The sequence below is a fragment of the Diospyros lotus genome, chromosome 9 (genome assembly GCF_014633365.1).
Source record: "Diospyros lotus cultivar Yz01 chromosome 9, ASM1463336v1, whole genome shotgun sequence".
Lineage (NCBI taxonomy): Eukaryota > Viridiplantae > Streptophyta > Magnoliopsida > Ericales > Ebenaceae > Diospyros > Diospyros lotus.
In genome coordinates this window covers 23,642,945-23,669,093 of record NC_068346.1, presented here as the reverse complement: position 1 = coordinate 23,669,093, position 26,149 = coordinate 23,642,945, and the positions used below count along the sequence as shown (strand labels likewise).

At 36.7% G+C, this 26,149-nt stretch overlaps 1 protein-coding gene across 1 annotated transcript; it reads left to right on the top strand.

Moving 5' to 3' along the window:
* Positions 1–3,637: 3,637 nt before the first annotated feature.
* LOC127810216 (uncharacterized) lies at positions 3,638–24,455 on the top strand. Its single transcript, XM_052349556.1, has 6 exons — positions 3,638–4,054; positions 5,479–5,602; positions 5,719–5,921; positions 6,011–6,038; positions 22,618–22,726; positions 24,143–24,455. The coding sequence occupies exons 1-6, from the start codon at positions 3,797–3,799 to the stop codon at positions 24,222–24,224; spliced, it is 804 nt and encodes a 267-aa protein (XP_052205516.1). The 5' UTR covers positions 3,638–3,796; the 3' UTR covers positions 24,225–24,455.
* Positions 24,456–26,149: the final 1,694 nt, after the last annotated feature.

Sequence of the window (26,149 nt, the reverse complement as noted above, 5' to 3'; positions counted from 1 at the left end):
TTCAATATTTTACCACATAAACTCTTAATTTTATTCTTATTTCGTTCGGATAATTTTTTAATTACAATTACACCCTCAAACATCAAATTTATTGAGATACTTAAAATTTCAAAATTAATAACTCAAAATTACTCAATATATACGATTTTTCGGAAGCCATTTACCATCATTTGGTCTTTTTAGGCTACAACTTTGCTTAACCGAAAACCATTTCTGATTTGATTTCTTTCAGCGTCATAAATCTCGCCTCGAGACGCTCGTCAAAAATATGCCTTTAACCTTAGGTATCTAAGCTCTAGGGTACTCCCTACGACTGATTCGGTCACTTGTTGCCATTTCAAGCATATTTTTCGGTATTTTAAACTCACTTAAAATACGTGGCAATTTCATGAAAATATGGGGTATTATATTCTTTCACAAGGGTCATTCCAAACAAACTTAACCCTTTTCCGGGTTAGTTGAGTTATAGGAGCAATGGTATTGGAAAATCTTTCAACAAACTTACGATAATACCTTGCTAACCCAAGAAAACTCTTTATCTTTGTGATGGTAGTAGGTCGCAACCATTCCTTCATCGCGTCAACCTTGGTAGGATCCATAGATATTCCTTGCGTCGAAACTTAATGTGACCCAAGAAAACTACTTCCTTTAACTAGAAATCACACTTACTAAACTTAGCATACAAACTTGTGGTCCCTTAACATGGACAAAGTTATCCTTAAATGCTCCCGGTGAGCCTTCTCACTTGGTGAGTATATTAGTATATCATCAATAAAAACAAAAATCTTTTTTGTATTGAAAAATTATGATAAAAGCTTTTATGAACTTTTTTTGCAATTGTTTTGAAGGAGAAGATAGATCCATCACTGAGGTTGTTGTACCAAATTCAAGTGTGGTCAATCAAAGTTAATGAGAATATTCGAAACATAATAGTATATTCCCAACTATGGAGCATCATAATAGACTCATAGTTCTATATATGGTCATAAAGGTATGTCTTACTAGGGTAGGGATTGACTTGGGGCATCTTCAATTTTGAAGGGAGTAATTTTTCCATGATTTTTGGGGTGAAAGACATTTTCATTCCATCTGAATGTTCTTTTTGCGGCCACTAATTTCTTTTGTTCTAAGACTTGCTCCACTATCATTTTCATATCCTTATTATCCCTGGCAATAAGATTGGATTGATTTGGTTGATGCTTAGAAGCTACTCTTGGGGCTGTACTTTTGACTATTTTGTGATATTTTTCGCCATGAAGGATGAGAACTCTCTTATTTTGGGCTGGCACTCCCCACTGTTGGTTTAGATAGTATATGGGACTTTCATGGGGGCAATCTCTCAAATTAGTTCTTAGTATAATTCTTTTGGAAACTCTTTGCTTGATTCTCTCTTTGCGGAGCTTTGGGAATACCACCTCTCATGGACCTATGTTAACCTCATTGAGATTTCTTAAGGCCAGGACTTCTTTTTCCAGAGGCTGAGATATGTAGTTTTACATTATGGGGGTAATGCAGTATGTGGCAAGGCGGCTTGGCAGAACTTGGCCATATCTTAGAAGGCATTAGTACTTTTTTCATGGCGTCGCTTAAGTGTTTTGTACTTTTTGAGTGGGATAGTTTGAGGAATTGTCGGCTTCTAGAATTTCGGTCGGAATGATATTTTTTTAGTCTCGGGTTAGGAGGGTTGTCGACGTCAAGACCCTTCTCGTTGTGCTTGTTGCCTATAGCTTGAGACTGTGCGAGAACTATTGTAACATTCTTAGCATTTTTGGATATTTTGACAAACGATGCCAATTGTTGTTGCTTAAACACAACAATAAATTTTATGAGGGTGGAAACGTCGTTATCAAGCCTCCCGAGATTGTTGTTGACTCGAGACCTTCATCCCAAGATCTAATGTCATCCTAAGACCTTCGTCCTGAGACTTGATGTTGTCATGAGACCTTCGTCCCAAGACCTAATGTTGTCATAATACCTTCATCCTGAGACCTGATGTCACTATGATATTTTCATATTGAGACCTGATGTCATCCTAAGGCCTTTGTCTCGAGACCTTTATCTTGAGACCTGATGTTACCCAAGATTATGTCAGATCTTAGATCTGGCAAGGGCTTCTTCTGCAATTCCGATAGAATTGCGTGCGAATGAGAACCCGAAGGTAGAGAAATTAGAAGGAGAAAGATAGAGAAAGAGAAAGAATCGAGAGAGAGATGAGTGAGGAAAATGTGATTCAATTTGTATTATCAGATAGCTGCTAAAGGGCCATAAGCTGGCTTATATACCCTCCTCAAGAAGGCGCCAACATTTGAATTATAATCAGCTAACTACCAGCTTCTACATATTTCCCAGCGCTAGCCGCCTATACCCATTACCCATTATTACTACATTACCCTTCGATTAGCAGGCGCCCTTGCCCCTGACCGTGACAGATTATAAGAGAGAAAACAATCATAAAGCATAAAAAAGTTTCCACGCGAACACTTCGATATTTAAGTCAAACACTAAGAATGCTAAAAATTGTAGAGTAAAGTTTTCACCAGTATCAGAAACATACTTTTTCTAAAACAAGGGTCTGTTTATTTATAGAGAAAATTGGGATAATCCTAAACCTGCTTTGTTTGAAATTTCTAATAGATAATGTTTATCCCAATATTCTAATATCTTATTAGAATTAAGATATTTATCCTTTTGCACAAAGGAATCTATATTTTATGTGAGACTTTCTAAGGGTTTTGTAAATGTTGGATTGCGTGGGACCCCCCTATGTACATAAAAAATTATTTGGGCTAAAGATGGCCTCTTATTGTAGGCTTTTGGGCTAACCCAACTATTTTATTGTTAATTAAATATTTTTATTTTTGTATAGTAGCATATCACTAGCAAAACAAAAGTTGCATGGACTCAAGTGGCTTTGGAGATCGACAATAAAATGCCAAAAAAAATAATTAATAAAAGTAACTCAGGCAAAAAAAAAGGTCACACTACAATGTACATATAAATATGCAAAAATACATAGGCAAAAATTCAAAATAAAAGCTCAAGGGGAATGTTATGCATACCATAAATCAATGATAGATGTTGGAAATTAGTTTGAGATGCCTTGGGTTTTAAGAAAGATCGTTTGTGAAAACATGTATAATGACTTTAGGATATATGAATGAAACGAAAAAGAAAATGGGACTCCCTTAAACAATATAATATCATGTAGGTATAAACCAATCGCTTATCACCTTCACGTTTGTAGCGGGGCTAGGGATTAAACTAGTTATTAAGTCCTCTGATTTACAACTCCTGCTGATATTATGGGGCCAAATAGTGAGTGACGCTCGTGATGATGCGTTAATCTAAAAAAATAAAAAATCAATCATTTTCGATAGAAGCAATTGTTAAATAAGCCCATTTCAAGGGAAAATGGTTCACTTTTGTCCATAAGAGATTCTATCGTCTAGACATTCTTCTTTATCTCCAGCACATCGTGGGAAGCGTTGAGAAAGAATCACTACTTACATACTTTTTAAAATGGTGATAGAATGAGAATTTTTAATTATAACCGCGGTAAAATTAGATAAACTCAACTCCGACTACGAATGGTTTGCATTATGAGCGATGGTCTCCTAATTATTTCGGCTTTGCCAAACACGGTCTTCTTCAAAAACAAACCGGTCGCCATCGAAGACAAAGCCGAAATACGCAAGCAATCGTTCTACCGCCATCTGTTTCTTCCCAATTACTCCAATTAGGGCTAAGCTTTGCATCGCTAGACATCTATTATCCGCGTATATGTGGAGAGGGAGAGATGGGGGTTCACGGTCCAATTGAGGTGGCGAAGGTGGTTTTGGAGGTGGCTGACGTCGCTTTCGCCGCGGCTGAGCATTGCCATCACCACCGCGAGCACAAGGCGGCGGTGGAAGAGCATAATTGTACGACATCGTCTGAAGAACTGGAGTCTCTCAGGTCCGAGAATCGCCGTCTGAGGAACTCTCTTGAAGAGAACCTCAAACTTTTTCAGAAAATCTCCGGATCTCCCCGTTTGCTCCGAGACTGCCCTCCCGATGTGCGCAAATTGCCCACTAATTTTGTTCCCGTAGTTGAATTTCTTCGAATTTTTGGTCTATGCTTCAATTCGATTTATATATTTGTGTGTGTCATTTATTTGTTTTATAAGATAATGGAAATTGGAAGACCGATAAGTAAAAAATCTTGAAAGAACAATAGGTGCAGATGCAAATGAACTTTAGTGTGTTGCAATTTCCAATTGCTTCAATAATTCCACTAGTTTTTGGTCGCCGGGAGGACTGGGTAGATAGGAAATGAGAGGGTTGTAGCTTAAATAGGGAGCTAGGAATGCTCATCTTTTTCATAAGATGGAAAACGCCCAGAGAAGAATAATCTTTTTGGCAAGCCCAGTATTGGTGATAGGCTTTGAAATAGTGGCGAGGAGATTAAATCTGGCACTTCTGGCTTTTATGAGGAGCTTGATTCTTCAAATTGAAGGCGTAATGTGGTTCAATTGTTCTTTAGCTCCAATTCAAAGGACAGCTTTAGGTTGGGAAGGCTTTTACTTGAGGAAGAGGTTGTGACAAAGTATGCTTCTGATATTTTAGAAAATACACTCGGATAGTATTCCTCTCATTTCTAATACCGTAGGGATGCATCTAGGATGAGATTATGGTATGTTTTGTGCCTTACTGTCAGTGATGTTTTTTGGGAAAGACTTTTGTTACTCCTATTCCCAGAAGGGAGATTGGGCAGCAATAAAGACTACTGGTTGATGCTTTTTAGGAGGGTGTATGTGTTGTTGGCCCCGGGTGGTTCCTTTGTGCTTGAAGGAAATCCTAGCCAAGATGGTTTCTAATTCTTAGAATGCCTTTAAAGATTTTGGATGCAGAGCTAATAGTTAGTGGGATCGAGCTCCAAATTTAAGTCCGTGGGATTGGGGATGATTTGTTACTTATACATTGAAAGAGATCATGATCTTATAAAATTGGGATTGTATTCTGTAAATTCTTTAGTGGATGAGTTTATCTTAGAAATGTAAAAGGTAAGAGTCCATGGTTTTCTTCCCCTCATATTTTGAGGGAGATCTGTTACAGTAGGGAGTGGAAGGGAGATGTGCATTGAAAACTTTTTGGGATCCCAAATTGAGATTTGATTTATTCTTAGAATCAAACATGGATGCCTACCACACTTAGTGCTGTAGTTGTAAAATTGAAACATTTGTAATAATAATTTTTCTTTTTTTATGTATTTTATAATCTGAAAGAAACACTCTGCTGCAGTCTCTTACTTAACTTCAACAGTTGCCTGCATCACTTGCACCACATTCACATCCAATTGGTGCTACCTTCCACCATCCCCTTCCAAAATTTATTAAAAGAGGTCTTTAAATAAATCTGTGAGGTCATGCTTTCAACATGTGACTGTTTTTATATTGAAAAGGATCAAAAGTCCATTACCTGTTTTCTTTTCCACCTGCAGCTGCATGCTCGTCTTGTGACTACTGTGGATTCTGAAAAGTTTTTGGCTCAGCTTGAATCCCTTCATCGTGGATCTCTTGATGGAACTGGCTCAAAATTTCCTTTTGATGAATCCTCACCTTCTTGTTTGTCTCTCTCCCCCAACCTTCTAAATCATTTATTGTATTAGTACCATTTTGAAATCTTCCTTGTTCAACTTATTAATATTGATCACTTGTTTTGGTTTTTGTATGTGGAGCAGTTGTACAGTCAGCTGAACTAAGTAATGTTGGTCTTGAAGAACAAAGTGGGTGGGTTTTGGTCACCAACGAAATGATTTCAGCTAATTTGGAAGAAGATAGTGAAATTGATAATGAAAATTATGTTGTTATTACTGAAGAAGATGTTGTTGATGGGATCGCCAACTTTATGGCTAGATGTATTCTCTTAAACCGTAATGCTCTGGTATGTGAAAACCATATGTTTTACTCTTGTTTGATTTGTTCAATGAAAAGTGAAATATCTGATATTATTTTTGTTCCTTGGACTTGCAGAGTTTGAAACCTGAGGAGTTGCAGAAATGTAAGCTAGCTTCTGAATTATTTGTTTCGATTGTCTAGTTTTATGATTCTTGTTGGAGTATGTACCATCTTGGAATAACCTCATTTGTATTAGGTTTATAAAGTTTTGCTTGTGCTCTGCAGTTCATTCATCTCTTCTATTGAAATACATGCAATACTGATAGCTCTTAGTTAGCAATCTAATCCTCACTGCTAAGAGTCAGTGAGCAACTACCAAGAAAAGAAGAACAGGAGATAAAAGTAACAGAGGATGACAAGAGGTTCAGATGATGAAAGAGAATTGAAAATGGGATATTTCACTCCATAATCCTCATTTACAACAGGATTTCCCCTTTTATGCAATTTTTACATTCTAGTGGAGTACAGCTGAACTACCTCCTTTAGCTACTACCAGAACCAATGTGGGCACAATATTCTCAACTACTGACTACTAACTACTAACTACAAACTAACAACTAGCAGTTAAACTAACTGATGGCCAGCTACGCTATGAAAGTGAACTCTCTGCAACTTTGGCTCAATCACAGATCATGAATGAGCTCCTCTGATCTCTTGATCTCCTTGATTTCATCTTAAACCCCCATCTCTCTTTAGTCAAGGTGTCTAGCTGAAACTCATTCTGCCTGAGCTCCTTCCCTTAGTAATTGTTAGTTCCTTTCTTTGAATAGCAACAGCCTCTTCTTCATCAGCAGCACTCACTGCACCCACTCAAGTGTGTATCACATACTCATTGTTGATTTCAATGACTGAATCCTTTTCATTATACTGTGGTATGACAATGTAATGCTTGCAAAACATCAAAAACTTTAATGTTACTGGTGCTTTTTTCTTTGTACAGCTCTTTTTTCATAAACCTTGAATTAGATGATTTGACATGATAGAAGCATAAGCTATCAGTATTATAATTATCATGCAAAACTTTTTCGTTGTTTGACATTTTCTGATTTTCTTCTTCTCTTGAATATTTTGATCATATTGTCATAGTATAAAAATTTTGATGGTTCAGTTTTTAACATCCTCAATGGGTCATAGCTCATCTGTATTGTGATGGTACATTAGTTTTTTCTTGTTTTTGGGAGAAAATAAGCAAGATTTTTGGTTATTAGGGCAAAACAGAATTGTTGGCAGGTGCAAAAAAGAATCCCCCTAAAAAGGTATGGAGGAGGGAAATAACATGCAGAAATGGCAAAAAATTAGGTGAAGGAAGGTATAAGTAGATGCAGCTGCATGACGATGATGGTGTAGCCCTGATGAATTTGTTGACTAGGGATCTCTGATAAGTTGAAACCCAAAGATGAAGTAGATCTACAATTATATGAAGTCAAACATGTGGTGGCACATACATCTAACCCAATATATTGCATATGCTTAGTTGCTTAATAGAGGTCTGAATATAACTTGTGTCAATTAACTACCTAACTTAAACCACTAGGAGATGAGAAATTAAGCTGCCAGCAGCTCTCATTCATGGTAGACAGAGCAGCAGGTTGGGAAAGCTGATGACTATATCTTGGTGGTTTGATTGTCTTTACCCATTTGGAACATTTGGTGCAAAAGAATATGTTAAATAAGATAAGTAAGGGGTATTAGTGTAGATAACTCAAAATAATTGTATATATATATTCTCTTGTATTATACATTTTGGAATATACACATTATTTTATTCACATGGTATCAAAGCCCTAACCCTAATCTCAGTCGCCGCTTCGTCTGCTGCTGCCGTTCATCTGTCATCATCATTGGTCTCCTTGCGCGTTCGCTGGTCTTCCTGCGCATTCGTCAGTCTTTTGCGGCTGCTCGTCTTTCGTCTGCCATGCCTTCTTCTGCCAGCATCGCGTCGCTTTGTTGCTCAGGGGGAGTCTAGGCTAGTGTGTCGCATTCAAAAATCCTTATATGGTCTAAAACAATCTCCTCAAGCTTGGTTTGGTTGATTCAGTTTAGCTGTTCTTGAGTTTGGGTTAACTCATAGTGGAGCTGATCATTTTGTTTTTTATCGCTTTTATTTTGGCCACCACATTCTTCTAGTGTGTCACACACGGGCAATACTCTTCCTAATTTCCTTTCATTGCATTCTGTTATTGCTTTCTTTAGATTCTGCTATTTGTTTTAAATTCCAGCTGTATTAGTTTGTTAGAGAGAATATTCCAAAAGTAGCCCATGTGTAAAGGGCATGAATAGGACAAAATAGGTTGTTATAACCGTCTAGGGAAGGAATCCTCGGGTTGTCGAGGCCTATATATCCTTCTTAGACCTTTGGATCCAAACAACGAGATTATCAATCAACTTCAGATTTCTTTCTTTCCCTCTATATTCATCTACTCTCCCTCACTATCTCGTTCTTTCCTTCTCTCTACTCAGCTTACTACTACTATCGCTGATTAACTCTAAACCAGCTAGCCTATCCGAGTCACAAGCCGTGACATAGTGGTATATGTTGATGATATAATACTTACAGGGGATGATGATGTTAGTACCAACAGTTTCAGACTAAGGATTTGGGTCTCTTGAAATATTTTTTAGGTATTGAGGTAGGTCGGTCAAAGTGAGACATCTATATTTCTCAAAGAAAATATACCTTGTATATGTTAGAGGAGACAGGGTTGCTTGGATGTAAGCCAACAGATACCCCTATGGATTCGGATATTAGATTGTTACTGGGACAGGGAGGCTCTTTTTGACACTGGACGCTACCATCAACTAGTTGGGAAGCTTAATTACCTCAGAGTCACACGTCCTGATATTTCATTTGTTGTGCGTGTGGTAAATCAGTTTTTGGATTCACCTTGTGACAGTTATTGGGATGCAGTGATTCGTATTTTTTGGGTATATTAAGGCTGCTCCCAATCGAGGTGTATTGTATCAGAATCATGAACACAGTCAGATTGTGGGATATACGGATGCTAATTGGGAAGGATCGCCTAGTGACAGGCGATTCACATCTAGATACTATGTATTTGTTGGTGGAAACTTAGTCTCTTGGAAAAGTAAGAAATAAATTGTTGTCGCCTGGTCTAGTGCAAAAGCTAAATATATGGCAATAGCTGTAACAACATGTGAGCTAATGTGGCTGAAACAATTAATTGAGGAGTTAGGAGTTACTCAAGTCAAGTCTATGCAATTGATTTGTGACAATTAGGTTGCAATGCATATTGCTTTTAATCCTGCTTTTCATGAGAGAACTAAGCACATTGAAATTGATTGCCACTTTGTTAGAGAAAATGTGCTCTTTGGGGATGTAGTTATAACATATGTGGGTTCCAATGATCAGTTGGTTGATTTCCTCACCAAGTCACTTAGAGGTTTTCGTGTGAATTACATTTGTACCAAACTGGGCGTGCTCAATATATATGCTCCAGCTTGAGGGGGAGTGTTAAATAAGATAAGCAGGGGGTATTAGTGTAATTAATTTAAAATACTTATATATATATATTCTCTTGTATTATACATTTTGGAATATACACATTATTTTATTCACAGAATATAAATGTCTTCTCAATGTAGGAGCCCTTTTATAGATTTGATTTATTTTTTGTTCATTTTGTGTAGTCGAAATTCTGCATAGAGATTATGGACCAGGTATTCTGATAATGTTACTCCTTTATCTAGCGTTTGTCTTTAAAATTCTTCGAGTTTCTTGAATTGTTATCTATTAACAACTGACTAAATGCCATTGGAACAGCATTCTACTTTGAATTGTTTCCTAGCTTTGAATCCTTGTTCTAGAAAAGTGTAATCTCTTCCTGAATGAAGTAAATTTCTTGTATGAAAGAGAAGAATAGAGAAAGATTTCCTTAGATAGGAAAATAAACTGATCAATGTCAAAGAATTGAGAAATTTATCTTTAATCACTTATGAGAAGAAAATTTTTTAGGTAATGGATTCTGTAGGTGGTCAGATCTCTAATGACAATACTTGTGGAGAGGCATCCAAAGCCATGTGGATGTGTTCATGAAGCATGATTTGTGGAGATCCAACATTGAAAGGGTCTTTCCTAACTCTTTTCCCAGTTGATAGGTGTTCTCAACTCATTTCCTCTTCTAGGAGAGCATTAGGATGAGGTTCGCTGGTCTTTTTCCAGATCATGCTTGATGGACTTATAGAAATTTAGTTTAGAAATTTATATATAGTAGTGTTAAAATTTTATTTATTTAGAAACTTTTGAGTAGTTTCTAAGATGGATGTGCGGCCATCTTAGAAATGAGGTTATTCGTAATAAGGTAGAAGTAGTGCCAATCGAGGAGAAAATGAGAGATAATAGATTAAGATGGTTTGGTCATGTGAAAAGGAGATCAAGAGACGCTCTTGTGAGAAGAGTTGATGAAATTGAACAATTAGTCAAAAAAAGAGGTAGAGACAGACCCAAGAAGACTTTGGGAGAGATATTAAAGTTTGATATGAAGTGTATGAGTCTAAATAAAGATATGACAAAAGACAGAAATATATGGAAGTCTAGAATTCATGTAGCCGACCCCACATAGTGGGATAAATGCTGGATATGTTGTTGTTGTTGTGTAGAAACTTTTGAATAGTAGGAATTTTTTGTTGTATGAAGATGTATTTTAGTTTGTTGGGACTTTTAATAGATTATGTGGTAGAATTTAAGTGGTATTAGGCTATTTTCTTATGTATCGTCATCCCATGGACTGATTCCATTCTGTAAATTATGATTTCCTTGAACTATAAGGAAAAGTTTTTCATGTTGAATTTCAAAATGCTGAGGGGAGTAGAACTTGGTCTGCGATGTGTCTAGGTTTATTCTTGCAAATCAAGGCATGTGGTTAGATTCTTAAATTCATCCTCAATTAGAAATGATTTATGATCCTTTTAAGAAATGAAGTGTTTTGTTAGAAGTATCATGGCAGTTTTTTTTTTTTTTTTAAGGCCAAGTACAATAGTTGTTTTTCTTATCACAATCTTCTAAGCACTCAACCAAGTGCCCAACTCCTTCTCTGCTTAGCGAAAAATAAAAAATAAGAAAAAAACTCCAACTGAGCCTTCCTATGTCGTTTTGGTTGCTTGATTTGTCCTTTCTCTTTGTTGACTTTTTTTCACACACCTTGCAGATGAAGGCATGTGGTTAGATTTGTAAATTCATCTTCGTTTAGAAAATATACATGATGTTTCTTTTAAGAAATGAAGGGTTTTATTACAAGTTTTACAATCGTTTTTATATTACAATATCATGAGCGCCCAACCAACTCCTTTTCTGAGCCTTCCCATCCCCCTTTAGCTTATTGTTTCATCATTTCTCTTTGTTGACTTATCTGTTTAGAAACTAATGAAGCCCGGCCAAGACCTTGACTTGATCGTGTTATCCTTTTTTCTCTTCAGTCACAGTTTACCTCTATTTTCTTTTGACTGGGAACCTGTATCCCATGACCTTATCCAGATTCATAGCCTATAACTTAAACCGATCCATTTTGCTTCATCCACAAAAAAAAGAAGAAAGAAATAAGAAATAAAAAAATCATAGCCAACAACCAGGCTAATTAACAGCGCAATTTTTTATTACAAAAAGTAGTTGTGTTCTTTCCTTCCTCAGCGGTTAAATCTTTGTTTGTTGATGTAATGTATTGTACTGTTGTTGATTTATTTTTGTATGCTATGTTTTTTCTTTTAACATTTGTTGGCTGTTTCCACGATTTATCTATGCATTTCCATTTTCACGTATAATTTTCAATCATTATTAGCCACATACATCCACTAACCCTACAATGTTGACATTATCTTCCTTTTAAATTTTGAGCTTCATTAGTTAGTGGTTAACAATGCCTAGCATTTGGCCTGCTTGTTAGCTTAAAGTCAGTATCATTGATTCATTTCGTGTCTTTTGTTGGATTTGATAAATTTTTAAAATAAAGATCTCTTGCATTGACTACTAATTGATCTCATCATATTTAGTTGGGGTACGTTGCATATATTTGCATTGCAGTCATGTTACCCAATCTAGTACATTAACTGATACATTGGCAGCTAACAAGTGATAGGTGTCATGGCCTTGGACCCACCCCAGCAACCATGTGACCAGCACTTAGTGAGCAACACCCACCTGGTGGTGTTAAGTCAGTCTACCCCGCGTGCACGCTTGCAAGACAAGCTTGAGAATGGAAGGCACACCACTTCTATAGAGAAAAATACACTCTTGTGAAAAAAGCTTTCTAGGATCCTTTCTATACCACATTCAATTATTTCCATGACAGAAAACACAAATGAGGACTCTCCTATATAAGATCCTCCACCTCACAATGAATAGTGGAGATAAGCTTTAGTCCATAGCTAAGATTTGATTCTAGAATATTATACATAAATGCTTACCAACTATCCAAAGATATTATTTATAATAGAACAATCTAGAACCTAGGGAGCAGTGTTGTTAGTGTTGCATGATATGTGACACGTATCTTATGATTCGGTTTGATACTTATCCCTAGCAACATGAACCAAAGAGTGACTCAGACTTGATTTAGGCAATTCAAAACATGGCCAAAAGCAGTGGAATTTTGCAGTAGGGTTGTTACAGATTTGATCGTATCTGCACAACCTGAATGTGGAATGACTTAGTTTTCTTCATTTTTTTTTTCCTTAACCTGATGTGAACAGTTATATTTGGCTTTAAGGGTTAAGGTTCAGGTCAAGTAGGGTCTTTTGGGTCAAAACCTAAAAACATATGCAGGATACAATGATGATAGTACTGGTAATTGTGACATTAATCTTATAATCATTTCTCATATTTTAAGACTTCAACATGATTTTTGAGTTTATGATTTATGTAAGACTTATGATTAATTTTGGAATGCTTGGTAGCATATTTTAGTGCCATACATGATATCGATATTGTTAAACTTGGGTTAAAATTACTATTTTAAGTATTTTCTTTATGTTATAGGTATAAACATCTTTCAGATTGTCATGAATCAAGGCTTTAATTATATGTGTGATTGGTCAATATTCTGTAGATTTAAAAGCTGTAATTAGGATGTGATCATATCTATGTTACTATAAATAGGAGATTACCCAATTAGGAGTTTTGTTTCCATAGTTTGGTAGACATCCTATGTGTATATATGTATCTACCAGTTCAATGAGAATATTTGCCATATTTTTCCACATGGTATCAGAGCCTAAGAAACCCTAGGACTCTCTTTTTCGAGCCTTCATCGCTGACTGCCCTTCTGTTACTACTGATAGCCTACCACCGGCAACCTTCATTGTTGCCCAGCCTTACTTGCTACTACAACCATCACTAGCAGCCTTCATTGCTGCGATAGTACCTTATTTATCATTCTTTTCTTAGCCTCATTCTTTTCTTAACCCTTACCATTAACCAGAGATGTCGGCCACCATTGATGAAGATAGTTCCCATGATACAAGAGAAACATTGGCACCTTTGTTGCTTTAGCTGTCAATGCTACCTATCGATTGGATGGGAGAAATTATCTTAAATGGTCCTAGTTGATTCAAACCATTTTGAAAGGGAAAGGGAAGATTAGTCATATTATAGGGACTGGACCAAGGAAGGAAGATCCAGCCTATGCGACATGGGATGAAGAAGATTCCATGATCATTGCATAGCTGTGGAGTTCGATGGCACTCGAAACTAGTGACGCCTGCATGTTTCTATCAACAACAAAGGAGGTTTGGGAGTCTATCCAACAAACCTACTTAAAGGTTAAAGATACAATCCAGATCTATGAATTGAAGACCAAAATAGTTGGAGCGAAGCAAGGAAACAAAACTGTCACCAAGGATGCCAATTTCCTAAAGGGACTCTGGCAAGAGATGGATCATTACCGAGTAATTGAAATGAAGAAAAGTGATGATGCAACCACCTTGAAAGCTTTCATAGACAAAGATCGCTCCTACGATTTTCTTGTAGGCCTCAACGTGGAGTATGATCAGGTGAGGGTTCAAATCCTAGGCAAAGATGACTTATCTTCACTTAATGAAGTGATTTCGATTATAGTAGCTAAGGAAAGCAGGCAAGGTGTCATGTTGGACCCAAAACTAGTTGAGGCCTCAACAATGGTGGAAAATGGAGATAGTTGTGGGTTTAAGAAGGACCAATTGGTTGGAGAGTATGGAAAAGCAAGTCTCAAATCCACGGGTGATAGCAATTGCGAGAATATGTGGTGTACTTTATGCAAGAAACCATGGCATACTAGGGAGATGTGTTGGAAGCTACATGGCAAGCCGCCGAGCAAAAAATGGGGAAATAAAGGTGGACAACAGTAGCATTGGAGCCAAGGGAAAGTCAATATGGCAACCCCACAAGGAGAAGAATAGTCCCACGAACCAAAGGAATTCCACAAGGAGGAGATTGAAAGGTTGCGATACTTCCTAAGTACTCTTGACAAACCCTCAGTACTCTTGACAAACCCTCATCTTCAAGTACCTGCTCATTACTATACTCAAGTAAACCTTCAAATTCCCATGCTTTAAATGCCTCCGATACATTCTTTAAAGACTTACGGATTATTGACTCCAAAACCACTGACCATGTAACTTTTTCCTCCCGGTTTTTTCACTCATACTCACCCTATTCTAGGCTTCTAGCAATCAAAAAATTGCTATAGCTGAAGAGGGCGAGGAGAGCCGAGAAGGGTGTTTTCCGTTTGAAGAGGGAGAGGAGAGTCGAGAAGGGTGGTTGTGCTATCTATTTGAATAGGGAGAGGAGAGCTGAGCGAGAAGGGAGGGTTGTGCCGTTGCAGCCATCCGTTTGAAGAGGGAGAGGAGAGACGAGAAGGGAGAGGAGTCCTGGTTGTCTTGGAGCTGTGCCGTGACTGCCGTCCGAGGGAGAGGATAGCCGAGAATAGCCAAGAAGGGAGAGGAGAGCTATTGGACGTGACAACTCTGCAGACTTGACTTTTGGGGATTTCTTGTATCTTAAGTCTCTTTGTTTCAGTTTTTCAGAATATCTTGATTTCTTTTATTTATGTATAATTTGAATTAGGATTAGATTTGATTAAAATATAGCAAGAAATCCATTTCAATTTAGTATTTTCTTAAAATCTGAAAAGTAATACTAAAATTAAACTAAAACAAACCAGGCCCAGCCTTGGTACGCCTAAGCCCAAGGTTGTGCCTGAGGGCCTGGGTGCGCCCAGGCGTGCCTGGGCAGATCTCGCCCGCCTGATTTGTTTCTAGGCGTCAGGCTTGTGCCTGGTATCAAGGCGCACCTTTAATAACACTGAATAATACATGGAAGATTGTGGATTTACCAAAAGGGAAGAAACATGTTGGGTGCAAATGGGTCTTCACAATCAAGTATAAAGCAAATGAGACACTTGAACAATACAAAGTTAGGTTGGTAGCTAAAGGTTACACCCAAACATATGGAATAAACTACAAAGAAACCTTTGCTCCGGTAGCCAAGATGAACACGGTGAGAATTCTCTTATCCCTACCAGCTAACTTTGATTGGCATTTACTACAGTTCAATGTGAAGAATGCTTTCTTGCACGGAGACCTTGAGGAGGAAATTTACATGGACATACTCCCAGGGTTCAAAAGAAATAGACTTGGGACTAAGGTTTGTAGACTCAAGAAGGCACTATATGGCCTAAAAAAGTCACCTAGAGCTTGGTTCAGGAGATTTTTCAAAGTAATGCAGGCCATGGGTTACAAATCGAGCCAAGGGGACCACATCCTATTCATAAAGCACTCAGGTTTTGGTTTAGTCACAGCTCTTATTGTTTATGTTGATAACATTACAGTGACAGGAAATGATGAAAATGAGAGGCAAAACTTGGGTAGATGTTTGGCTGAGGAGTTTGAGATCAAGGAATTAGAGAATTTGAAATATTTCCTAGAGGCCTGCACCAATGCAAATAATACAAGCTTAGTGGTTGATAGAAGGTCTACCACGGGAGTAAGAAGCAATCTGTCGTGGCAAGGTCAAGTGCATAATCCTGGCAATGGCACATGGGATATGTGAATTGTTATGGATAAAGGTTCTTCTGGAAGATCTAAGACTCAAGTGGGATGGCCTTATTAAGCTCTATTGTGACAATAAGTCTATCATCAACATTGCACACAATCTTGTGTAGCATTACCGGACAAAACACATTGAGGTGGATCAACATTTTATTAAAGAGAAATTAGACCACGTCTTATCTGCGCACCTTATATCCCAAGTGAATCACTGCTAGCTGATGTTCTAACCAAATGACTCAATAGTCAGGTCTTTCACAAGTTTATAGCCAAGTTAGGAATGGACAATGTCTATTCACTAGTTTGAGAGGGAGTGTCATGAATCAAAGCTTTAATTATATGTATGATTGGTCAATATTCTGTAGATTTAAAAACTGTAATTAGGATGTGATTATATCTATGTTACTGTAAATAAGAGATTACCCAATTAGGAGATTTGTTTCTAGTTAGGTAGGCATCCTATGTGTATATATGTATCTACAGTTCAATGAGAATTTTTGCCATATTTTTCTACATAGATTATCTTCAGTAAGCTATTTATCAAATTGTTATTGTATCTTCTGGTAAGATACAATAGGAATCATGATTCAAGAATCAAGTCTTTTGATTCACAATATTTATCTCAATTTAGAACCATGCCTAGAGGCATTAGAACTTTCCAAAACCCCTCGAAGTTTTCTAAGCTATCCAAGACAAGCCTAAAACACTCTACAGCCTTCCAGAGCCATCCAAGACAAGCCTAGACTACTCTACAAAGAACTAGAGAAATCTTCTAAGAGCTTCTAAACCTTCACTCATTTGTGCTACCTGCATCCAAAATAGCAGAGCATGACACTCCCCCACCTAAACTGGAACTCCCTTGTCTTTGTCTTCTTGCTTAAAGTATGTTGGCTGGTCTTCAAGTTGCTAGACGTCCTTGTGCACTTCCTATTTGTCTTAGATCACCTTTGCACCACCCAACGGAAGAGAGGGAGGGGGGGGGGGGGGGGGGGGGGGGGAGTGAATTGGGTGCTTAAAAAATTCAGTTTTGAAGAATGGTCTTTGAAAAACAGTGAATACTAATGATGCTGGAAAATTTGTAATTAAAGTGCAATGCAATGAAAAGCTTTGAGAAAATATAAAAACAAAGGAGACAAAAAGATCTTAGAGTGGTTCGGCTATCCCAAGTCCACATCTACTACTCTACCTCTCCACTAGAGATTTTCAAATTCACTAAATCAAAACAAGACTGCAAACCCCTGTACAACTGTTAGCTATTCTGCTAGCCTTCTAGCACACCCACTAGGAATCAACAAAATACAAGGTTTAAAGCAATGAGAGATGCAACTCTCAAAAACAGAACTCTCTCTTAAATTTCAACAACAAAAAGGCTGAAAATAGAATTTACAAAGAATGAATCGAGCCTTGTGAAAGAGAGAAAATCAGTGTAAGCAGTGAAAGCTCAATGAACAGTGAGAATTTTTAAAACTGAAAGTTTCAACACAATCTTTTCTTCAATCTCTTCATCTCTCTTCACCATTGAGCTTCAAATGTCTAAGTATATATAGCCTTTTACCTCTCTTCATTTAATATTGCCATTGGATGTCAAATTTGCAAATTTCAGACTTCAGAAACTAGCTGTTAGTAAATTTTTCAATAGAAATGGTTGGCCGTTTTAGAATGCAGTTGACAGTTTGTTAAAACCAATTGACATTTTGATGAAACTTTCGACATTAACATTTACAGAAACGGTCAACAGCAAACAACTGAAAGCATGAATTTCATACGGTCGATTGTTTAAAAAATCAGTCGACAGTTTGTAAAGATTGATCAACAGTTTAAACCTGAAACATTGATTCAAAATATCTGCACTAAATCGGTCAACCTGTTTCAAGGACTAGTTGACGGTTTCAAAGAAGTCGACAGTTTAGTAAATCAGTCGACAGTTTTTCACTGGATTCAATGTTTAACTGATTTGTTTCCATATTCAAGCTACTTCTTTCGTTGTTTAAAAACTTTAATATTTTCAGGATCCACGGGATTTTATTTAAAAGACAATTTCAAAAACCATTTTCAAGAATTCAAGAATTGTTTAAGATCAAAATCTTAAAGTCTAAGACCATCCACACATCATTAAAATCAAGTCAACAATGGACTCAATGATTACTTGATATTTCTTCCATTTTAGAACTTGATTATATTTTCAAATCCTCAAGACTTAAAAGACAATTTTAGAACATTTTCAAGAGTTATTCATAGTAGATTGAATTTAGAATCTTGAAGACTAAAACATTCATTTAAACAACGCTTATTTAAAGTTTTGTGTAGTGAAACTCATCATCAAAGCTATGTCAAAATCAAGCCAACAATTTGGCTTAGCATTTTGGTAAGCCTTCCATGGCAATTCTAATCTTTCTCAGTAGACTTGGCCATATCTTGAGGTGCCATCTTCAATTTAGCTTGCCCTAAACCAAAATAGAAGATGAATAAAAAAAGGCCAATGACTAGTAGATGGGCTTGGAGTTATTTGATGTGGGAGAGAGAGTTACATTTCTGTAACAATGAGTCAACAAAGGCCATGTAATGAAAGAGAAGAAAAGCTCAAAGGCCAAAACGATTGTTTGAGTTCTCTTTCATTTTGCTAGTGACTGAATGCTCTTAATGAGTTCCTCTAATTACATCTTCATAGTTCCTTTATTGTGTGGAATTTTTGCTCCACCATTTTTCTTTTCTTTTTTTTTTTTACAAATATTTCAATTTCTAACAATGTTTTAAACAATTGGCCAAGAATCAAACCAAAAGGGGGAGAGAATCAAGAGTTAATGGTCGGATTGAACTTGTCCCCAACTTTATTTTATTACATAAATAATTAAATATATAATAATTAAAATTATGATAAAAAATAAAAAATTATGTTAATATCATATTGTAGTTATTAGCAATTTTTTTTATTTATTTTTGGCTTGGCATCAAGTTTATTTGTTAGTTATAAACTTTAATTATCTAGAAGATGGTATTTAAAAAATCGCATCTCTACTTTTGAAAATAATAAAAATATTTTCAATACAAAATAGTTTTAAAAGTATCATAGAAAATAAAATTACATAAAAAGCTTAAAATATATGATCTAAAGGATGTTTATACCTATAACTTGTGTTGTTGCCAAGATACAACAATATTTGTAATTGTTAGTGTGTGTTTGTCTTGAGCTTCTAGTTTTCGGGAGACCTGTAAAACAAAAGACGTTCAGAGGTGCAAGGTGTCTCCCTTGCGAGCCCTTTGATGCTTTAGTCAGTCTTTGCAGAAGAGTATATAAGATCAAGAGAAGTATGGTTTGAGTAGTGTTTTAGTCATACTTGATCGGAGGAATCACTCCTTATTTATAGAGATTGAAGTTAATAGGTGGAAGAGTATTCATATCTTTTGGGATTATCTATTCTTGATTTCCAGGCAGAGATATCAAAGGTGAGTTGATGTATTCTTAGACCCAGTAGAGGCCATCGGGAGGGTCACCCAAAGATACTTGGGAGAGGCCCCTCGAAGGGTCTCACGAAGGCCCCGGGGAGGGTCTCCTAAGCATACTCGAGAGTGGCCTTTAGGAGCGTTTCCCAGGGACTATTTTGTCGGGAAGGTCTCCCGGGCTTCCCTCCTTGGGCTTCCTTCTCATGGGTCTATCTTGGGCTTGGACTTACTTTCTTGGACACAATAATATGAAAATACACAATGATAATTTTACCCCAAGTTTAACAATATTGATATCATGTATGGCAAATAGACCTTATTTGACCTAAATTTTTTAACCCTAAAAGCCCAATAGGACTGTTTGCATTAGGTTAAGAAAAAAATGAAACCAGAAAAAAAAAAATAAAAAAAAATTGAGTCACTTCACATTTGGGTTGTGTAGATCCATCTAGGTCTGTTGCAACCAAATTGCATATGTCAATGACTTTCTTAGGTCTCCGCAGGAGAAGAAAGAATGGACAAAGTGACTTGACAAAGGAAGAAGGATGATTCCAATTTCTAATGAAGCGAAGGTCCCTTTTACTCCCTATTCTCGCAACAAGCTCTATGAAGCTCACTACTCCTCTACACATGTTTTGAATTGCTTGAATTGTGCTATTCACCTAGAATGTCTCATATCATAAGATACAAGCAATTCAAGTTGTGATTCAAGACAAGATCCGATTCGTTCTTTGGTACATATCAGGAATGATAAGTATCAATCTTAATTGTGCGATATGTATCACATGTGATACAACACTAGTAAGAGTCTCTTGTGCTTCCTATAGCGGTTAAGGAAGTTCATAAAGATTCTCAAATAATAATCCTTGAAGAGTCGTCATATCTGTAACGGCCAGGGTCCATATAGCAACGTATTGTCCGGTTCAGGTTGAAATCAATTCTCGATTTTATCGCTCTGGGATTTAATCCCAAAACGCGCATTTTGAGATTAAATCTCAGAGTGACAAAACTGGGGATTGGTTGCGACCTGAACCGGACAATATGTTGCTATGTGGACCTCGACCGTTACAGAATGGTATCAAAACCCACCCCCGAGCCTCTGAGCGTGGTGGTGGGGCAAACCTCAACGAAGACGTTGAGTCCCTAAGGGGGGGGGGGGTGCGTGTAGGCACTTTAGGCGAATCCCACATCAGTTATGCAAAGGGGGGGAACTAGGCATATAAGTGCGGAAAGTGTTCTACATAGTGACGCGCGTTTTGGAATTAAATTCCAGAGCGACAAAACCAGGAATTGGTTGCGACTTGAACTGGACAATATGTTGCTATGTGGATTCCAACCGTTACAATATCATCATTAATTGCACCTTACATTAGGCTTGATTGTAGGCACTCATAAAGTCAATTGGCTTGTAAAAGTTACATTGACAATACAAATCCATGTGAAAGAACAATTTGGAAAAATTTTATATCCTATGCCCTTTTTAATGCAACTCTCTGGGTAGGGAATGATGAAATAAAGTTCCAACATTATTGTTATATAGAAAAGTTTTGTAAGATGGTGGTGAATGAAGATATTTTCATTAATATGGTCATGTTAAACCAATTTGTGCAACATGAAAACACGACCATGAAGAAGCCTGTCAAGTACTTGGGGAATCCTGACGTTTTCTTAGTCCCCCTGATCACTTGCCCCTTTTGCATGATATTAGCATGTTATAGATTTTGTTCTAGGAGCTACCCTTCCTTAAAAATCTATGACACTGAGTGTGTTGAGCTAAATAAAAAATTTGAAACAAGTAACACTTTATATAGGAGTCATGTTAAACTTAATAGTAGGAATAATATTATGATTCAACTTAGATTAGAGCGGTTTCCTTCGGAATCTATTTTCAAGTTGGAACCTCATAATGCTGCTCATTTTAAAATTTTAAACTGGGTTGTATCATAATCTGTATATGTTATTGATATATAATTTGACTTTGACTTTAGCCCTTGCATATTTTGTGAACCTTGTTGCATATATCCTTTTTGCTTTTCCAGATATCCTTCTGTTAACCCATTGATTGACCTTGATCCAGAGCCCAACGTTCTTGTACAATTGTTCCTTTGTTATGCATGCAAAGATAAAATTGAATTTTTGAGCATATTCTTTTCACTAGGGATGGAAAGATTTTCCTTGTCCATTGGGTGGATCCCCCACATTTAGACTGCATGTGGATTACTAGAGGGAAATTGCAACAGTTTGATTCAGATGTATTGGAGTTGTACAAGAGTGTAAATCTCCATATGACAATGCTGCCATTTTTCCCCTCTTTGTGGATTTGGTGCTAATATAAGGTGTAGACTGCCTGTCGTGACCATTTACTCACATTTTTGGCTGATGCCAGCAAAAACTATCTACAAAACTTGAGGTTCAGTTTTGTCGAGCAAGAGGAGATTGACATAGGTTAGGAATTCTTTATTATTTTAGATTTTAAATTATCTGGTTTTTGAGATTAGGAGTCTGAAAATTTGTAATAGATTTTGTGATTCAATTAGTTTGAAGGACCTGATTTCTTCTATATATTCTCTCTGGTTTCGCTGCTCTTTCTTTTTCTACCTTTTTCTGCATTTTCTTCTCTGTCCTGCATCATTAAGTGCTTTCATGGCTCAGTTATTGATAATATATCATTTTTTCCTCTGTTGAAATTTTGGGGCTGCGAGCTCATCTCAAAGGCCTTTGATCCTTTTCAAGGTCTTTCAATTTATCTTCTGTGCTCTCTTTTTGGAGCTTAGCTGTGAATTTTAGCTTTTCATCATATTTTAATTTGTTGGAGAAAAAGGAAAAAGGAGAAATAATTTCAAGCTGTAAACGGGTAAGATAAGGAGATAAGAAGATGAGATTAAGATGGGAAAGATTAGAAGAGTTCTAACTAAGAAGATAAAGGAAAGGAAGGATAATGCTGCTCCAAAAACCAGATAAGGAAGTCCTAGTACAATATGTTGTTGTAATCTATTCCTGTATTTTAGGAGATTGTTTGTATATATAGTGTATCTCTCGGATCAATGAAGGCATGGACGTACATTATTTTCATTAACTTCCAACATTCCTTTTATTTTTCATAATTGGATGATAAATTGCTTACCTGGCTTTGAGTTTTGATCAATAAACTGTGCATAATTTTGAAACCTGAAGCTAGTGGTGATTAATAAATGAATGTGAATTTGTAGCTCTGACAAAAGCATTGAGTGGTGCGAACAAGTTAGAGAAGATGGTACACGTTTGGCACCTCGGGATGATGTTTTATACCCTGTCTACCTGTGGACTTGCTATGGCAGCGTAAGTTCTTGTTATTTTTCTCTGTGGTTTGTCTCTTAATTTCCCTATAGTCTTGAAGGCCAGATGATGTCCCATACAGACCCCCAGATATAAGCTTCACTTTTTTTGAAATTATTTTCTTTTAGAATCTTGGATTTTGAAGGCGGTGGCACTTCAGCTTGTTATCTTAAGAACTAGCAACAGTTTTGGTTATGCAATATTCTTCAGATATAGGCTTGCGGCCTAAGCGTAATGTTTTACTCAGAGTCTGACTAACTTTATTAAGTGGTTTTTAAATGGAGTCCTTTATGAGATGATGAACTTGCAATGACTGCATAATGTTCTTTGTCTAAATGGTGGTTTTGAGCTCGCATAGTTAAAGAACCCCTTGCCCTGCATAGGAGCCTTAGCATGCCATTCAGATAAAACGGACACATACCCAAAAGAAAAGGGTGGGTGTCCTCAGTGTATGAGGCTCCCTGCTTTATGAGGAAAAAATGCATGAAAGGAAATCCTTGCCCCACCCCTCCCGCAAAACTGGAAAGGAAACAGACAAAAAGAAGTATCCAGAAAATAAGTAACTGACTTTAGAATATTGACGTACACCAAATTTCATTTGGAAGGGCTTATGGTGAAAATGAAAAACTTCCATGTGCATAAAGGTTAAAGCGCCGTATTCCTTATTTTGGAGAAAAAAAGAAAAGAAAAAGGAAGAGGTTCCAATCTGCAATTATATAGCTTGAGCTGTAATGAGTTTCTGGGGGATCTTTGAAAATTTTCTGGTATTTGATTGTCACAGTGCTCTAAACTGTTCTGGGAACTGAAATGAAATCTGAACTCTAATAATGTTGTTCACAGATGCCTAGTTCGACAACTGCAATTTCTGTTTTCTTTTTTGACTTTATGTATCTGTGACGATGTTGTGTCAGCATTTAGTTTGTTTAATTTCAGTTTATTAACTTAGATATTTTCGATTGTATAGTGGTTAGCAGTAGTCAGTGGAGTTAGTGGGTTAGCAGGAGTTAGTGGGCATGAACTATTTAGTATCTGTGATGATGTTATGAACTATAGTAGAAAGATTTTCCAGCTATTGTCAGCATTTAGTTAGTGGGCACGAACTATTTACTATCTGTGACGATGTTATGAACTATAGTAGAAAGATTTTCCAGCTATTGTCAGCATTTAGTTAGTGGGCATGAACTATTTAGTATCTGTGACGATGTTATGAACTATAGTTAGAAAGGCGTTAAATAGTTCATGCCCACTAACTCCTTCCAACCCGCTATACAATTGAAAATATCTAAGTTAATAAACTGAAATTAAACGAACTAAATGCTGACACATAACAGACGAAGTGAGAATTTAGTACTTTTTGTGTAGCAGTAACTTAACCTTTCTCAGTTTTGGTGATATTTTTTGGATTGGTTTCGTTTCCAGATTGTTAAGGCCTCGAGCGACAATAAAACTTGCTACTACAGGGGTTCATAAAACCAGCAAACTTGTTATGAAGGCTCTCTGAAGATGGTTTCCTTGCTTTTTGAACCCTCCCTGTAAAATTCTTAATGACTCCTTGGTGTCTCTTTGCACAAAGATGCTTTAACGTGTTGCTGTTTCTTCGAAAGAAGTCAGAAGTCAGGCCTCCATTGATAATGTGTAAATAATTGTAACTACTTCTACATGGCACAATATGCAGGATGTTTGGATTGAATTGATCCCCAATGTGAGTATATTTTAGAACTGGATTATTTGACGTCCTAGCGCTTCTTGTTTTTGAACACACTTACTTGGGAAAATTGTGATATATTATTGTTGTTACTTAAATATAACAATTGTGAGTCAGTAATTGAGACACGTGACACGCACGTGCGGGGGTGCGATGCCCTTCCGAATCAAAGATGCAGTGTTATTTGGGAGGACTCCTCTTCCAGGGAGAATTCATTCTCAGAGGACATGTTATAATAATGGCTTCTCACTCTTATCTTTAACTAAAAGTCAAAGAGAAGAGTACCTTAAGAGCGGCAAAGTTGTTTCAAAAAAGTTGGCAATTGCTCTGATTGAATGCTCATGCTTTTGTTGTATACATGTAAAATGCAGATAGGGGTACCTAGCACCTTTAATTCACATAGGAATCATTGTGTGTGCAACACAATTGTCCCGTATAGCGTGCTTACAACTTTTTGTCATGATGATATATGAAGAATATCGAGCTCCCTAGTTTAGGAGTGAGGGGAGGCTGATTTTACTCAAAACACGAAAGAGTGAGATATACACCCGTATGAAGAATTTTTTACGTTGTAGAAGTGCTTTCTTTGTAAGGTGTACCTTTGCCAACACGAAGAAGACCACATCGTGAGTGTTTTAGCTAGCATTGAACCTCCTTTTCTCTTAGTGTCCTTGACTAGGGGTGTAAATGAGCTGAGCTGAGCTTCGTTTAGTTCGGCTCAGCTCGACAAATTTAACACAGGCTCAAGCTTGAGTGCAATTAGCATAGCTCGAGCTCGAGCTTGAGCTCAGGCTCAGCGAGCCCCAACTTGAGCTTGGGCTCAGACTGGAATTTATCAAAGTTTTATTTAAAAAAACTTAATAAATTTATGTACAATAAAAATAAATATTAATCTAATAATCAACAAATATATCTAAATGAACTCAATCTGATAATTAACAAATATAATATCAACATGATAATTTAGTAATAATAATTTCACAAATTACAATAAATATAATATCATTTATCATACAAAAAAATAATCAAATTACTTGTCTACTTATTTTCAAAATACAAAGATAATCAAAATTATAGCACAACAAAGATATTTTCAATTCAACTTTAAATTAGTTGCACCAAATATCAACCTATAATTTGAAATTGTAATATTAATTAGTAATCATAATTATCTATCAAATCACATATATCAACCTATAAAATACCAACACATCAAAAGCTTTCAAGAATCACATATTTTGTTTTGTTTCATGTGGAAGAATCTCTTTGATGTTATCTTATATATAAAAATTAATAATTTTTACCAATATCAACTAACAAGGTGCTCATGAGCCTATAAACGAGTTAGCTTGCGAGTCTCTATTCGAGACAGTTCATGAGCCTATAATCGAGCCATCTCATGAGTCTTTATTCGAGCCAACTCGCGAGCTAATGAGCCGAACTTTATTGAGCTCAAGCTCAGCTCGTTTACAAATCGAACTTCAAAGTTAGGTTCAAATTTGTCTCGTTTATCTTCATGAATGAACTCGAACGAATTTTTATTGAATCGAACATCGAACCGAGCCCGAAAGGCTCGGCTCATTTGCACCCCTATCCTTGATGAGTGAATAGGATAGATCTTTACTCAAATGCCATTTCTTTTTCATTTCTTTGACTTTTGATGTGTAGCTCTCTTTTCTTTTGAATATGGCTTGGCATTCAATTTTTTCTTTTCCATTCGT